Genomic DNA, 17,771 nt, shown 5'->3' with positions numbered 1-17,771 from the left:
AAGTTAATCTCAGCTGAATGCCAACAGTTTTCCTCTCAGGCCCTAATGAGCATCTCTAGAAGAGGCCATGATGCTGTCTGCTTCCAGCCATGTGGGGGATTTGTTGACAGGCGCAAAAGATGGGATTGGTATTAAAACACGTTTATATAACAGCTGGGAGTCTCCAAGACCACGGAAGCTGTTTTTATGAATTGTCAGACAGAGGGAGGATGTTCCTCCAGCAGAACCTGATATTTACATAACAAACGGTTCGGCTGAAGCGGTCAAGTAAACATGAAACCACGTGATCAGCTCAAACTGTGGAGCACCTGGATGGAGTTCAGGTCCGAGCAAATGGTCCAAGAGAGAAACTGGCTTCAAGCCCAGGAAAAATTTGTCATATATCCAAGTAACAGGCCCATTATTTTGTTAAGAGAAGTGAATGTACAGATTGGAGGTGGAAACATGGTGAATCTTTACACAACAAGCTTTAATCAGTAAAGCAGCCTGGAAGATTCTTGCCTCATTTATTGATGCAGAACAGCCAAAGTTTCTACAGCTCCTTCCCCTAGACTGAAAAAACGAGAATTGCAAAGATGCTTGCATATTCTGACATCATTCTCGACTCATAAACCATTAGTTTTCATGCAAATAACCTGACAACTGGATTTGAAGGATTGGCACTTCAACAACTTTCAGCAACAGTAACTGGTTTTGTTCCACCCACTTATGACTAAGTAATAGTTTAAACCAACAACGTGACAGCTAGTACAGAAATATTTAGTTTTTTAAAGATTAATAAACGTTTTGAGCTCGGGTGTTTCACTGAAACCAGTACTTTTTCTAACTATTCAATATTTTTTAGGCTGTACTTTTTTTTTGTTTGTAGAGCAGTAGCTCAGGTGTGTTAACAGGTGTTCACAATGTGCCTTGTGGTATTTAAACTGCATTCCATAAAGATGTGGTGGATGGGTGTGAGAGAGGCGTGTCGGCCAGCAGCACAGATTTAAGTGCTGAAATTGTCCCATTTCTCTCTGGAACATTTGTTCCTCGTCATCGTCTCTGTTTATTGCGCCTCCTTCAATCCTCAGCTTCTTCATCCTGAATTATTTAATTACTCAGGGACATTTACTGTTTGACTCGCACAGAAAAAAAAAATCTAATTTAAGGCGTGCTGCTGAGTTTTCTTTACACCACTAAAAATAGAACAGAAGGTGACGATTGGATGCACAGACTGTAGAAATCTGAGAGCAAATAAGGTTAGAGATTATGGGGAGAGTCTTTTGGCTAGAGGCTGTGGTATTTTGGGACAGCTTGGGTCCCAGTCCTGTTTTTTTAGACCCAGTGATGAGAGAGATGTGAGACTTATTAAGCCTCCACAGCCCAGCGGCTGATATAAGAGGGGTTCTAAATAATCAGAGAATCAATGCTTATGCAACCTTCATGTGGTCTACACATGAGTCCGGGACTAGGTGGCGTGATTTGACAAAATCCCAGAAAAATCCACCCTGAGCTTTGACGATCTCTGCTGATATCCTGTATTCAGATGGCCTGCGGGGCGCTGCTGTGATCAGCTACCAGAGCAATCAAGCTACGCAGGAGAGATGCTCCATCTGCAGACGGATCACTTCACTAGGAGCTTGAAGGAAAAGTGTTCACAGTGTTTCTTGTGTTTTCAGAACAAACAACCGTCAAATTATGTGGAGAATGACTATCTTGAATTCTCCATCTCAGTTTTGTTTGCAAGAGTGCCCGTTTGAAAAACAGATCTTTATTTGACTTGAGTGGGCATATTTATTTGAGCCCTATTTTATGCCTATGCTTCACATATATTACAAATATTACATAAAGGGAATTCCCCGAGCTACTGTACCTGGCAGAAAAAAATGATCAATTTAAAAGGAAATTATAAGGATTTTAACATAATTTATTATTTCTGAAGACAAACTTGTTAGAAAACTTCATTTTAAAAGGTAGATTAGAAAAAAAATGATGTTGTTTCTGTTACCAGGATTGCTAGAAGGTGGCTTTATGCACTCATTTTTATGCAAATCTAGTGTACATCAACTTATTTTGAATTTCATCCTGTGCTCATTCCGACATTTTTTTCCAGCACAGGTCACAAATATTCACATCTTAGTTTCACTGTCAGGCGTTACCCAAGTTTTCCCTGCATCTTGCAGCACACATCGCCGATTTACAGAATATTGGTGTGTGGATGTAAAGCTATAAAGCTTTACGACACAATGCTGAAAACATGTCCACTATGATTTCCTGCTGCGGGAGAAACACGAACCCGACGATCACCTTCCTGTTTCATGTCTAGACGAACAAAAGCGCTAAACTTTCCAAACAAGTTTAAATGGATGAATGTCTCCCGTTTGTTAGTACCGTAGTTATTTATATTCTGCACTAGTGTTTTGTGTGGTAATCAATTTTATAAATTATGTGATCATATTATCAATTGACTGATGTGAAAGGAAAACTAGAAATTGCATTTCCTGTGATAATGCAGTGTGAATGCAGAAGAACTTGCTGAAAAACAGCTGAAATTAGCTAAAAACATTTGGAAAAGTAGCTGAAATGGCAGAAAGAAGCTTAAACCACCAGAAGGAAGTGAAAAGAGCTGAAATGAGCTAAAAAAATGTGGAATTATCTGATAAAGCTAAAACTAGCATCAACAGAGCTGAAAGTGCAAAAAAGCTGAAACTATCAGAAAAAAGCTGAAAGGAGCATAACAAGTTGAAATGAGCAAAAATAAGTTAACTTGTCTGAAAGTAGCAGAAATTAAAATTGGAAAACTTGAATTTATCTGAAAACGGCTGAAATTAGCTAAAACGTGTCAAAAATGTAGTTGAAAAGGTAGAACAAGCTTAAATTAGCAGAAGAAATCAGAAAGAACAAATGTTTGTCAAATTAGGCTGAAAGAAGCAGAAATAAGCAAAAAAAAAAAGTGGAAATTATCTAAAAATAAATAAAAGCTGAAATTTGAAAAAAATAAAAAAATCTAAGTAGCTAAAAAAGTAGAAAAAAGCTTAAATTACCAGAAGGAAGTGGAGAGAGCACATTTTTGCAGAATTACCGGTAGGCTGAAAAAAGTTTAAATGAGTGCAAAAATTATAGTTAGCTGAAAAAGCTAAAATTAGCATAAAACAGCTTAATAGTAGCTGAAATAGCAGTAAAAGCTGCAACCTTGCAGAAGTAAGCTGAAAGGAACATAACAAGCTGAAATTAGCAAAAATAAGTTAGAAAAAGCACAAAAATGTAGTTAGCAGAAAGAATCTAAAAGGATCACAAAACAGCTGAAGTTAGCTGAAGGTAGCTGAAAAACAGTTTAAATTTGCACAAGACAGATGAAAGAAGCTGAAATGGAACAAAATGTGAGAGGAGCAGTGAAAGGTTGTAAACAGATCTAAAGATGTGAAGGATGCAAAATAAGCTCAATTCATTTTCTATGAGAAATAAACTGGCAGAAAAGGCTAAATATTTCATAAAGCTAAAGTTGCACCAGTATTAAAAGTGATACCCTTTTCCTGAACGAGCTGAACATTTTGATATACGACTTGTTTAAATAGCACAAAAATACGAGACGGACGCCAAAACACTTACGGAAGAAAATTGGATCACACTAGTGTGAATGCTTCATAAACGTTCACACACAATAACTGTAGTATTAAATTTTATGAAGAATCCAGATCTGATCAAAGTGTATCGTTTTAATTTTACACTTTGTGTTGGTGTTAAAATCTGCTGCTCTGTCAATCTGAGTGCACTTTAATCTGTGAGCTCACAAATATTTATCTGTTCAGATCAATATCTCTGGTGACTAGTTGATACGCATGCTAGAAAATAAAAATAAAAGTTCATTACTAAAAGATTTCAAAACTACTAGTTATTTTTATTTATCATTAACTTAGCTGCAGTATTTTTTTTTACAAAGTAGTCACATGACATGGTTTATTGTCAGAATAGAATAAAATGTCAGTATTTAGCTTTGTATTTTCTTTTATTCAGGAAGTAAAGTTTGTTATTGTGGACACTAGAATTACTTACAGCCCCCTCTGGCACGTGTTTGATGCCTGTTTCCTTTAGGCAGTTTTAAATATACAGCAGGTATATTCATTTATTCACTCACTACAGGAATATATCAGTGTTGAATATTCATCCTTTTTTGACTATTTCTATTTTTATGGATGCATTTATCAAATATTTTCTGTCCAGTCAATTTGCATGTTTTTGCTGATGGTTTGCTTAAAGGTGGCCTGCACAATTGTTCAATACAGTCGTATGAATAAATTAAAGGCTGTGTCTGCCTTTGCTGATCGTTAATGGCAACTGTATGTGCACATAAACAGTCATCTTCATTGTTTGAGTGTGAGTAACTCTTTTTTTAATCTTTTCATTACAGATGACTATAAATCAGCCTGCACATCATTAGAGGTGAGTTCAAATCAGCCTCTGTATTCACTCAAGTTGGTGCAACGTTCAGGTTCCTGTTGATTAGTTGAACTTCAGCAACTTTAACAAATACTGGATAACTTCCTGAGTAAGAGGCTAACAGCTCAGAGGAGGAGGCTGGAGTCATTTCCCAACATAAACATTGCACATGGATGTTCTGTGTGGTGAGGATGTTGGTGAACGCAGACGATTGAGATAACAAACATTTTCAAGAATCTAATAAAGAATTATTTCACAGTGAATTTATCTTTATCTTGCAGCAGTCCCAGCTGAATGCATGCAGCTCAAAACCTTCACTTTATTTTCTGTAACTACAGACAAGGTCATGAATTCTGGTCAAAGTCAAAAGCATCACATTGGTTATATTCAAATAATGGTTTATCCTTCATTTAAGTTTATGTCCATTCATATTCCTTAGATGATAAGTCAACCACCTTATTTAACTGCTGAAAAATACTATTTAAGTGATTTCTTAGTATGCCCAAAATATTTTTTTTGAGTATTTTGTAATAATTTCTGTCTGGAGTTTTGTGACAACCCTCCAGATCACTGGATCCTTTACATTTGATTTGCTCTGCCCATGATAGAATTGCTAGTTTCCTGCATAAATGAGCGAGCTGCAGGTGCACGGTCCACCCACTAATTACCTCCTGCCTTCAGATAAACCAGCAGTCAGCCAGTCAGTCATGGAGAGTCTGATTCTGCAGCATACTTGTGCACATTACAAGTGAGTTTTGGTTCTTTACATACAAACTAAAACCATTTTGTCGGACGAGATGAGAGGCAGGACTCTGCACGACTCTGGCCAGGAAAGACGTACCTCTTCTAGGGTGAAGTTGAACTGCGTCTCATTCGATTTTTACAGAAGCTTTCAAATATAAAAGCGGAGGAACGTCTAGTGAGCCGATATAAAAATTGTCCTTTCTTTCTTCTTCTAAAACTAATCACGGATCTTCCACTTCAACAAAGTCCTCATTGTCTTACTCAGACTCTGGTTTTCTCCTTCATCCCTGCCTTCACGATCCTCTTTTCTGTCTGAGAGGTTCTGACTCTGCAGCTCCGTCCACCTCTGGGTCTGCAACTCCTTCCTCACGTTTAGAAATCGCATGATTGTTTTGATCTTAACACTAAAACTGACATCCAGCAAAGTTAAGTCAGGTCCCCTGGACACGGCTTCTTTGTGTTGAAACGTTTCATCTTTCGTCCAAAAGACTTCATCAGTCCGAGGAGCCGCAACAAACTCAGTCCCATAAGCAGCACACTCACATAGTGGGTCAACCAGTTTGATGGTGATAAGATGGTTTCTGGAGTCCGCCCTCTCTCCCGTCCACTCGTCTGAGGCAGCCATGGCCAAACACACTGAACTGCACCATATTATAAAACCCAAACAAGCTAAATATCACAAATCTCTCAATTCTCATGACTCACTCCTGCTATCGCTTTCTTAATTGCTCTGAACTCCATTCAACTCTTTCTTCTTCCTCTAGATTCTTTTTGGTGCTTGACAAAATAATTTTGGGCTTCAGTCATAAACAAGGGGGAGATTGATTATCTGTTCGATGGCGGTGGGAGGTGAAAGCGGAGGGTGATGGGGGTGTTTCATCTCTAAGACTGGCCGTCTTCGCTGCAGCCTCTCGCTCTAACTCGCTTCAGATTTATGATGTTCAGAAAAAACATGTGGCGTGGATTATTTATCATAACTCTGGTTTTATTTGACCCAGCAACACAATTTAAATACTACTTCTGACCCAAAATAAAATGGAGTCTCTGAGAGGCAGTGTCTTTCCCGTTAGAGTGACTGAAATCGGTCGTGCGACTGTGACCTGCCAGTGCGTCGATCGATTCCTCAGAAATTTTCTTTTTCCAATTTTATTTCTGTCAGTCAATGTAGGCGGCGTCGGTGTGGTTGGTTGGTGGGTCCCATGTGTTAACAAGAGATTTTAGGCTTGCTCACAGAACAAATCTGCATTTTAGATTTCTTTTTCTTTCTAAATCCATAGACCTTGTGCAGACAAATTACAAACCTTTAATTTGTATTTATTTTTTTATTTATTTAAATATCTCTTCTTTTATTTTTTTTATTTTTTCCTGAAACTAAGACTGACTTTGTGTGCCAAGCGTAACTGAGTGGGAGTTATGTTATTGTGCATGAGATGATAATGCCAGTAGATCCACTTTGGCTTTTCTTCTTGTTAAAACAGTTTTTGTTACTATCATTACTTCAAATATAATCTAAAAAAAGAGACACGAGGCTTTTGTTTGTTTTACCAGGAAAGGTACGCTGTGTAATGTTTGAAGGCGATGTCTCCAACTGGTTCATTATGTGTGCATAGACTAATTACACACAATACTCTGTCAGCTACTAGACTGTCCTTCCTGTTTGCCTGGTAGTTCATGTGATCCCTGGCATGCACAGTATGTGTTTTTGCCTGAATATTATGATAATGAAATTCCTTTTACCTCAGCTGACCGTCAACATGGATGACATCTAACGGCTTAATTATCTTTACCAATCTCTGCAGGACTGAGGCCAAATGGTGAACACGAGTCTTGTCTTATTTCCATTCCTTGACTTTGATTGAAGCCTGTATATCAGCTGGTTTCAGCGGGGTTGCATCTTGCACGCGTGGTTTGCCTTATACTGTGCTCCACAAACAGGGTGTGTTTGTTTTTACTGGTCTTTGCTGGGAAATAACATCTTGCACAAAAGCCATTTGAATCCACCGCCTAAGAATGAGGATCTTGTGGTTGAAACTTAAAGTCACTTCCTGTCTGAGGGAAAATATTTGTTTTTTTAAATGATTTACTGTCTGCAAAGTGACATGCGAGGACTGGACTGATATCTCAAAGATGCGAAGCTCATCTGGTGGTGACCATTACAGTCACCCTTTAGGAGGTTGATGGAAACCATCAAAACTTCTTCAAGCTAGTGCGTCGTTTCCACTTGCTTGAGATGTTTTTTTTTTCTTCCCTTAAGCATGTATTGTAAATCTAATGTCGGAAGGGTCAGCTGTTTCTGCTTGCAAAAGATTAACAAGGACAATATTTGAAGATAGATGGTGTTTTCAAGGTTCTTTATTGTCATTCACATCGCATGTGGTTCATGAGGTAGAATGAAATGGTGGACACAGGGTCCCAGTTACATTCAACAATAGCAAAAATATAAAGTGTAAAAAAAATGTAAATAAGGATCTAAGATATAAACTAAGATATACGCTAAACGAACGTGCAACGGTACTCTAAAAGATCTAAGATATATGTTAGTCACTAATTGTGCAAAACAATACACAGACCAACAGCAGCATGATTCTCAGGTTCTGTTCGGCTATAATTTACATGCTAATGCGAGCGGAGTTGGTCTCAGAGCCAACCCCAAAACTAACATAAACTGGGATTTATTCAAAGCATACAACAAAAAAACGGAAACGAGGTACCAAAAGTGAAAAAGAAATGAATCTACAACAGCATGATCCTATTGGCTGACTGGTTCTGATGACAGTGAGGTTATCTTAGCAGCAGGATCCAGTTAGCAGCATGATACTGTTAGCGGTGTGGTTCGGTAGCGGCATGGTCTTTTTAGCAGCGTTAGCAGGTCTAGTTAGCAGGTCCCATCAGCAGCTTGATGATAATAATGACTGCAGCAGCTGTCTCCCAGAATGTCCTCCAGAACCAGGTCCAGCAAACAGAGAACATCCAAGGTTCCCCCGCAGAACCGAACAGGTTCGTAGAGCTTGGTCCATGCAGGCAGATGGAGGATCTTGTTAGCAGCGTTAGCAGGTCTTGTTAGCAGCTTTATGATAATAATGACCGCAGCAGCTACCTTCCAGACTGCCTTCCAGAACCGGGTCTGGCAGACAGAGAACATCCAAGGTAGAACCGAACTAGTCCATAGAGTTCGGTCCGTGCAGGCAGATGGAGGATCTTGGAGACAGCCGCCATGACTGACCTGAGCCCGAGGCTGGAAGGACTGAACCATGATGGCAGGATGGCACGATGGCAAGGCAGCGACACAGAAAACTCCACAAGTGCGTCACGGTTATACCCGTACTGTGGATGTGCATTAATAACAGCCATTTTGTTTCAGAAATGGAAACAACAACATATTAAATTGGATGCAAATCAGAATATAGTATAAAAATGATGTCAATTACATGAGTACATTTGATTCCTGAAGACCTGTTTTCTTTTTTTTTTTTTCCCGCTCGTATATTGCTTAGTTGACTCATTTCAATTTATCTTCAGTGGTTTGGTTCTGTTTTAATGCTTTTGCACAGCCTGGTTTGTGCCCTCCAAACCAATTGATGTAGGCTTTTTATACTTTTTATAACGTTTTGTTTCAGATATCGCTGTGACTGATTTGAGCACAGTTGTTTTGTTGATAATTAAAGAGAAATCTCTGTTAATTCTGTTGTGATTGATTCCTTCCAAGTGACCTAGAAAGCCTTGACATACCAACAAATGCTGCTTGGTACCTTCTCTGTAGGAGTGAATGGTTTGAGAGTTTTTTTTAAAAATTTTTTATTACATGTCTGCATTATTATTGCTATTTATTGCTGACAAAAGTCGCTCTGTTCGACTGTTAAGTTAGTATTCAACTCCTGGTTTTGAACTTCCCAGAGATACAGACTCTGTCTTTTGTTCCTTTGGTTAGTTTTCTTGCCCAGTATGGTTAAATTATCTAGCATGCTGTCAGGAATAACTCAACTTACTAAAACTTGTCACAAGCTCTCTTTCTTGGTATAGTTATTAGGAAAACTGGTGAACTGCATGCTTTTCTGTGCATCATCAAGCCTGTCCCAGGAGCTTAACCTAGTTTGTCTGCAGTTGAAGATTAAGGTGAGATTAGTTCTGGTATCCTATTAGGCACATCTGTTTGCCATATTGGCTGGGGACCCTGAAGTTCATTTTGATGTCCATTTTCGTTCGGGAAACTTTTTTTATTTTGAAATAAATCCTCTATGCAATTTACGTAAGAAGGAAACTTATGGAAGTGAAGCAACATTTTCTTTTGAAATCCCAATAAATGCAGCATATTTGACTGTTTGGGGCGTGCTGAGTGCAGCTGGTTGAACAGGGGCTGAATGTGTCTGCATGTGGGGCTTCTGAATGCCTCTCCCTGCCATCTGTGACCTCTGTCACGACAAAGACTCACTCTTGTCAGCTCTGGCGTCACGCTACACAGCCGAGGAGAGGATTTTTCGTGCTGTTCCATCAGTCGCAACCATGAGAAACTTAATGTTATTTTTTTACTGGCTGCCCTTGTTTGCAGTGACAGCTCTAAATCTGACAGTTCAATGTCTGATTTAGCTTTTGAGCTCCGAGTGCCCTCATGATGTTACACCCCGCTTTTAACCAAGTCACTCAATTGATTTCTGCAACACTTAACTCGGTGCGGTTCACATTACAGCACCTAAAATTATATTCATCCCTTTAAATGGACATCAACAAAAATCACAAAGCCACGGGAATCCAATTATTGAGCTGGTGGAACTATTTAAGTCCATTCACTCTGTTTAGGTTTAACACAGAAGAAATCGATCTGTGACTCTTATCTAGTCTAGTCAGACTTCAGAGATGATTGCAGCTACAGACTTTCAATTTTTTTTTACATGTAGCAACAATAGAAAGCAACTGCTGTGAAGTTATGCTTTTTTTTTTTTTAATAGATGCGTTATAAATTCTCAGTTGGCGATTTGTGAAAGAAAGTTAATTAAATCAGCCTGGGTTTATTTTATTGGGATGACGTAATTTGCACACATTAGTTGTTTTGTGCAAGAGGCATTTAGGCGTTTGTGTGTGTGTAACTATAGGCGTTCTTAGTTTTTTGTGATTTATTAAAGCCTTCTGTGTAAAGTGTCAGTTTTGATGCCATCAGCATCCCACTGCTGAACAAAAATACCATTAATGTCATAATGAACTGATGCTGAGAGACATGTTCTCAGACCTCAGCAGTTTTCCATTTGACATCTTAAATCTCTGCAAGCTTAACAGTTTCCAACAAGCACGTATGAAAGAGCAGCATCGTGTTCTGTCCCAATAAGAACTGTCGTAAGGAATTCTGCAGACCAGCGGATGCTGAGCATCCTTCCTGCAGTGGAAGCCCTCCTAGCTGTGGTTATGTAACTGTCTGTGTTGCGACGTCTTTGCTCTACTACTGCAGCAAACGCTCAAAGGCTGCTCATGTGGCAGCTTTGTGAACTTGAATGGCTGCAGTGGCGTCTTGGGCTTAAACTGCAGCGAATACGAGTACTTTTTAGATAAAGCAGTACTGTGAAAGCAGTGGCTTTCAAGTTTCTGTATTCTACTTCACTTATAGCGAAAGGACGGATGGAACAAGAAGGTCTTTATTGCTGAGGCCTTTTAAGATGTCAAAAAGTAACTTTGAAGTGAAAAGGAGAGCAGGAATGTGGAACACGCCACACTAGATTTCACCTGATTTCACATGAGGTAGACAAAGCAGTGTGTTCATCCATACTCCTTGTTCAAATTCAAATCAAAAATACTTTATTAATCCCAGAGGGAAATTAAATAAAATGTTCGCAAGGTGAACACAAAAATGACATATCAAATGATCTACTATAACATGATAACAAATCTAAATCTGTGAGGGTTAAATGCAGCTTTGTGCTGGTTGAGATTTTATTACTGTCTAATAACAAGTTTTATTGCAAAAGATGTAAGAGTTTGAGTTGAATTATGGTTTACAGTGTTAATATTAAATAGTTATTTTACTTGATGGTATTTAACCAACAATGTGTGACAGATTAGTCACAAATCGCAGTAAAATTACTTGTGATTTCTTGGGGTTGTATATTTGTTTGAAGTAGTTATAAAAAGGTCAGCACGCAAACAAATGGCTTTTTTATTTCGAGTGAAAAATGACTTGAAGCAAATGTTATTAACTTTATCATACTGCATCACATTGAAGAGCCATGTTGGAAAGAAACAAAGCGTACTGTACCCGGCTTGGACCTAGATTTGCATCAGATGGTCTCATACAGGAGAGACACATCTCTAATATCTTTGCTTGTTCATATTCATATTATTAATGTTCAACTAATTATGCATCAAGTTAAATAATGGAACTTTACAAGAAATCAGATAACGGTTTGGCAAAAAACCAAACCAAAAACCAATCAGCCACTTTATTTATACAGAGTTGTAAACTAATAATAATAATAATAATAATAATAATAATAATAATAATAATAATGTGTTATGTGTTCTCATCATTGTATGTTCCCATAGTTTTGTGGTTCAATAGTTATGTTGTGTAGCCCTAATGGACAGATTTGTTCCCTCAAGAAACAAAGTTTAAATTATAAACAAGAAGTAGTTGTTGGGCCAAGAGAACTTCTCTCTGACATCACTGTTTGTTTTGGTACAGTGTTTTCATGCTAAGCCGTGAAGAATGTTGTCTGACGGATGCAGCATCACATTCTGAATGGACCGGGGGAGTTTCTAAGCTGCTCACACGTTTTCTGACTTTTGTGGGTTTAGTAAACACTAATGTCTGTTTCTGTTCCGAAGCTGAATTAATTCTTAGCGACGACTATGACTCAGTTTAATGGATTTCTTAAGAAGGACTTGACGACGTCTTGTGCCACCTGTAGTTGGCTAAGACCTCACCACTGGAGCTTATTTGAGTTTCATCATCATCAGAAGAGGCACCAACCTCTTCTGGATGGTTCATAGTTCCAGTTTGTAGTTTATTACCTAATAATTCGTTTTTTAAATCCCAGTTGTGTTTTTTTTTTCCCCTCCTCCCTCAACTGATTCACATACCGTACTTTCTGGCCTATAAGTCACAGTTTTTTTTGCATAATTTGCATGCCCTGCAACTTATACACCAAAGCGACATATTTGTTTTTTTCCCATATTTATAAACCAATTTTTGGTTGAGATATGACCGTTTTCATTCATTCTGACTGAAAATATTGAATACTACCATTTTCAGCTGCTAGATGGCACTCGAGTAGTATGGCATGTCGTTGTGTCATGTAATAGGTAAAAGTGGCTATTAATGACACAATCGGCTTGCCATAGCCTGCCACCTTCGTCCAGCTCGCCTAGAGCAACTGTCAAACCAGCTTCATTTCGCTGTGCCGCCCTGATGAAATGCAGATAATTTGACCACTGAAGTGCATTTATTAAGTAAAGGTTCAACTGAGACACACCTTTGCTATAATGTCGGGCTAACAAATAATTGTTTTAGGTGGTTATCTTGTTAAATTTTGAAGAAATGTGCAGCATTCCTCCTTATTGATTTCCTCCCTGTGCGTGCTCCCGGAGCACCGAGGCACAGGTCCACATTTCCAGGTTGTCGGTGGTGACGCGTAACAAACGCGACGCATCAGCGGTGACGCATAGTAGATGCGACGTATTTATGGATTTTTCCACTTTATTAGACATATTTGAACTGATGCGACTTATAAGGCGGTGCGACATGCACGGCGGAAAATACGGTACTTGTCCTCCCTCCTGCTGTTCCTCTACCTCACTTTCTTGCGTCATTCCTCTGAGTCACAAGTCTTCAAAGAAGATGTGAAATTTGAAAGCTCAGCTGTGTTTATAATTTTCCTGTTCTGTCCAACAGTCAGGCTGTTTTTCTGGGAAGTTGTCCTTTCCCCATTCCTTTGGACGAATTTCTTCACAGATGGAAAGTTACAACACCGTTAGGATAATGACGCATTGTTCATGTGACCTATAGGTTTTTAATCATTTGGGTTGTGATTATGTAAGATTCAGTGTTCTAGCAATTAATAACAAACCAGGTTATTTTTGTACTTTAATGATTTACTTGCCTTCCGTAAAACAATAAGGGGTTTATATTGGCTATACTTCGACTTAACCAGCAACTAAATCTGTTCACAACTTGCCAGTCAGTAGTATAAATCTTAAACTTGAAGTCCATTTGAAGCTGAATTCTGAAAATGTGGAGAACTATTGTGAAAAATCATTTAAAAAGATTATAAGTTTAGCTCCTTAAATTGTTGGTTTAAAACAGTTTTGTACCTCTACATCGCTGTGGCTGATGAATGAAATTCCCATTACTGTACGTCAGTCTATCATTCCCCTCGTTCACTTCCCACTACGTGTCATGATGTTCTACAGATGGATTATAATGTTACATAATAAGGCAGTAAGGAGTAGGATATTTGTTTTAGCCCTGGAACAGGATTATCAGCTGCACTTGGCGATGGTGGATACATGATAACAGCACACTAAAGCAGGGTCAGAAAGTGCTGGATCAGTTTGAGTGTTTAACATTTTATTTCCCTACATTCCTGCAAGTATTAAACATTTTCACAATAATTAGTTCTTATATATACTCCTCCTTCTAACTCTAGTTTTATATATATAGATTTCATGACGAAAAGTAAAAATAAAAGAACCAAAACATTCAAATAATTATTTTAGCATCAATTACCAAGGCAGCATGAAACCTTATTGTAATTGCGTCAGCTTTGATGTACTTGGTCAGTTTTCAGCTTATGGTTATTTTTTTACAAGAAAAAAACATATAAATAAGCAAAGTTGTAATAAATAAGCAAGCAGTAAATCTTATTGGCTTAAGCATGAATATATTTTAAGTTTAGTTTGTGCAGAAATGTGTCTGTGTCTTAAAGGATATAAAGAGCTTCAAAGTTAAAATTTGGATTATTTGTAATAATTATTAAAAGTTATTGACAAGATTGACGGATCAAAATAGAATTAGAAGGAAATAAACGAGCTTAAATGTTATTTATCCTTTTCGTAAGAGATTAAAATACGGTTTATTTAACTCACCATGGACGCTTCTAATCAAACACAAAGTTTGACATCCCGGTCAGTACATTTTAAACCCAACAGGCCCCTCAGACAGAGGCTGGACCATCCCACGAACAGAACCCCCAAACCCAAACTGAGCGTTGTGGCGTCTGCAGTTCGGACTTTTAACATGCAAAAACAGGAACAGACTCTCAGGGATTGTCAGGATGTGCAGCAAAACTTCTGGCATAGCCCTACAGAACCTCACTGACCTACACAAGGTGAGGTCAGTGAACAAGGCCAGGTTGATTCTGGCAGATCCTGATCATCCACTCCATGGTGAGTTCAGGTTGCTTCCATCCGGATGCAGGTATCTGCAGCCCAGATGTAGGACGAACAGACTGAAAAACTCATTCTTCCCTGTAGCGATCAGACTTCTCAACGTCGAGCTTTGTCCAGTTGCTCTGTTGCGGTGGCTAAAGATATTTAAAGAGGCTGCCCAAGTATGGGTCACTGATTAATTTGAGGAAGCAGCAGTGAAGTGCGTGTAATAATCACGCTGTTTGAACATGGTGGCCTCGTTTCACGTGATCTCAACTTGTCTGTTCAGATGAGTTTTGTTTGTTTTAGATGTTGTCAGACAAACTGTTCCATGAGGGTGTTCTGGTGTTGCTAATCTCCGAGCAACAAGGGCTAAATTTTAAACTGTGTTCCGTTACCTGGAAAGATGAAGTATTTGTATACTTCACAGCAAAAACACATTTCATTTAAAGACTTGGCATTCCTTAAAAACATGAACATCACCCACTTTTTCATGCCAGAGTTTTAGATTAAGATCATAAACTGGAAATTGACAGAGTTGGAGCCATTTGGGTCAGACCTTGAGAATAACGTTCCGTGATAAAGTGAGAGTCCATGCTCAGAGTATGTGTTGTGAATGACTCTCAGCTACTACCACTTCAAATTTGATCACAGTATCTTTAAAAGTGACTGTGAGTTATAGCTGTTTTTGTTTTTTTGCTATATTTGTATTAACTCACGTGAGCGTTTGGATTTAGATTGACTTTGAAATTTAATTAGTTGTAAATGCGTAAAATTATTATTTCATGAAAGTTCCATTAGCATCTTTCCTGTGGTTCTTAAGATGTTTTGCTAACAGACACAGTTTACTTCAAATAGTTAACGAAAACATTTTATACAAAGATGTACAGTAGTGCAGTTGGTTAGCACTCAGAATATGTTAAGGATCAGTCTCGGTTACTACCACACTCAATTTTAGCTCAAAAATTTAAAAATAGACTTTTTCAAAAATTGAATTGATTTACGTTCAAGTGGCGGCCATCTTGAATTGGGTTGACTCAGAATGTTAATCACTTGCTACCTTACCTTAATAATGTTAATAGTTGAATTTATATATATATATATATATATATATATATATATATATGAATGTTTCTGTTCAGTGCCCTGAGACGACTTGTGTTGTGACTTGGTGCTATATAAATAAACTGAATTGAAATAAACTGAATTAAATAGATGTGCATCTAACGAGCCAATCAAAGATCCAGTCTTTTTGGGAGCCATATTACCCTCCTAAAAAGATGGAGGACAATAATGTTTTTGAACAATATAAATAAAAACATTATATTTTTGCAATCGTATGGGTTTACGTATATGTACGCAAAATACATCAATACCAAAAAAGAGAACATTAATTAAAAGAAGCATAGACTTTTAAACCAAACTCCCTAAATGTGCTTTGTTTTCCATTTCAATAAAATAATTCTTTATTTTCCTGCAGGTTATTGACTCGCTGGGAGTCATGATCTACAAAGCTCTGGATTATGGCCTCAAGGAGAATGAAGAGCGAGAGCTCAGTCCCCCGCTGGAGCGCCTGATCGACATGATGACCAACATGGAGGAAACGGAGAGCGACTCCTGTCCCGATGAGGGCTACGAGGCCACAGAGGAAGAGGACGAGTGTGAGGAAGAAGAAGGGGAAGGGGAGCTCGTCGCCGTTACCTCTGCCAGCACAATCAGCCGAATCCAGAGTTATCTTGACATCCTCGGGGTAAGTTAGAGGTGTGGATGGGGGCTCGTTTATAAAAGATGATCCCTCTCTGCTGGTTGAACTCAGGAAACCTCCAAAAACATGTTTCTAAAAGTTGTACATTTAGAAGTGTTGTGTAAAATAACTTTTATTTAGGCTTTTATATGAATAGTGACTCTGCAAATACTCCCTCAGTTAGTGAATGGATACCCTTAAATAGGCTAATCTGGTTTGGCCTACATTTCTCACCAGAATATTTGCAAACCTTTAGACCAACCTTTGCTACGCTCATACTGAAAATAGCACAACAGAAAGATAATGATAAGAATGGCAGCTTGCTTGACTGATGTCTGTTCCTGTCTTGGTATTTTGACAGGACCCTTCAGTACCTCTAAATTAACCTATTTAAGCTTAGAAGTTGTTGAACATCTTTGGATAAAACGTGTAATTAGCCATAAATGAAGCATGTTAAGTCGTACAACTGTGCTCATTTTGTATGTTACTCATATTAAATTTAGATGTACGGCTCTGGGGTTGGGTCCTCTAATGGTCTACGGAAAACATCTGATTTCACCTTTCTGTGAATTGAATTGCAAGCGGAAATTCCCTGCCTTCGTGCAGGTGGTGTTGTTTTGTTCAAGCTACGTCTTGTAACGCATAAGAAAACATCTTGCAACACAAAAATGTGTCGGCTTAGAAGAATTTTTAAAGCGGCAACACTTGGTGACAAGTGACCACAATGCAGATTGTTAAATTGAGTAAATAAAACTGGTCAAGTGTTCAAGTGCTTCTAAAATTCATTCAGCCTTTATTTAGACAGGTTAATCCCATTGAGCCTCGAGGACTCATTTACAAGAGACCTGATTAAAACGTGTGGGTTAAGTAAACACATACATGAATCTAGATTTTATGAAGTATGCATCATATGTGACTCATGAGAAATTGCCTGTTTCTGTGGGTGGGAATCTTCACACTCCTCTCTGTATAATGACTCTAATGGTTTCTTGATGCGCTTGTGTGCACAAATCTTTGTTAAACTCATCTTTCAAACCGTGACAAACTGAATTGGGGAGCAAAAGCAATCGTTGACATTTTATGCAGCATGCTTTATGCTTCAACATTTTGTTTCCGTTTTCTGCCTTTGTTAGTCTGCCAAGCTATAAATACTTTTTCTCATTTTTTTTTAAGATTAGGTTTGTCCACAAAGCAGCACAGTAGCACATAATTACCACCTCAGCTGCAAACTTATCCCCCTGTTGGAGGCTGTCACATTTTAATGTCCCCCAGTAGTCTCTGAGTAAGACTTCAAATTAAAGCCAAGTAAACACGTTGAAATCCTCAGAGCCTTTTCCTTCCATTTAATGAACTCCATATAAAATAAATGTTTGGTTTGTTTGCAGTAGGGATGCACAATATTGGATTTTTGGCCAATATTCGAAATGCCGATATGTTAACTTATTTGACCGATAACCGATACCAATACTGATATTTTATATACTTTCCTTTTTTCAGAACATAGCCCTCTTATTTAGGC

General features: G+C 38.3%; 1 protein-coding gene across 1 annotated transcript in view; it reads left to right on the top strand.

The window, feature by feature from the left end:
- spire1a (spire-type actin nucleation factor 1a) overlaps positions 1-17,771 on the top strand; it is a 40,797-nt gene that overhangs the window by 569 nt on the left and 22,457 nt on the right. The window contains exons 2-3 of the mRNA XM_037693387.1: positions 4,388-4,419; positions 15,989-16,258. Coding sequence (XP_037549315.1) covers positions 4,388-4,419; positions 15,989-16,258 — 302 coding nt within the window. The remainder of the gene's footprint in view (positions 1-4,387; positions 4,420-15,988; positions 16,259-17,771) is intronic.

The sequence above is a fragment of the Nematolebias whitei genome, chromosome 19 (assembly GCF_014905685.2).
Source record: "Nematolebias whitei isolate Nwh7 chromosome 19, NemWhi1, whole genome shotgun sequence".
Taxonomy (NCBI): domain Eukaryota; kingdom Metazoa; phylum Chordata; class Actinopteri; order Cyprinodontiformes; family Rivulidae; genus Nematolebias; species Nematolebias whitei.
Note: the sequence above shows the minus strand (reverse complement) of the source record. Positions and strands in the feature narration are given on the sequence as shown.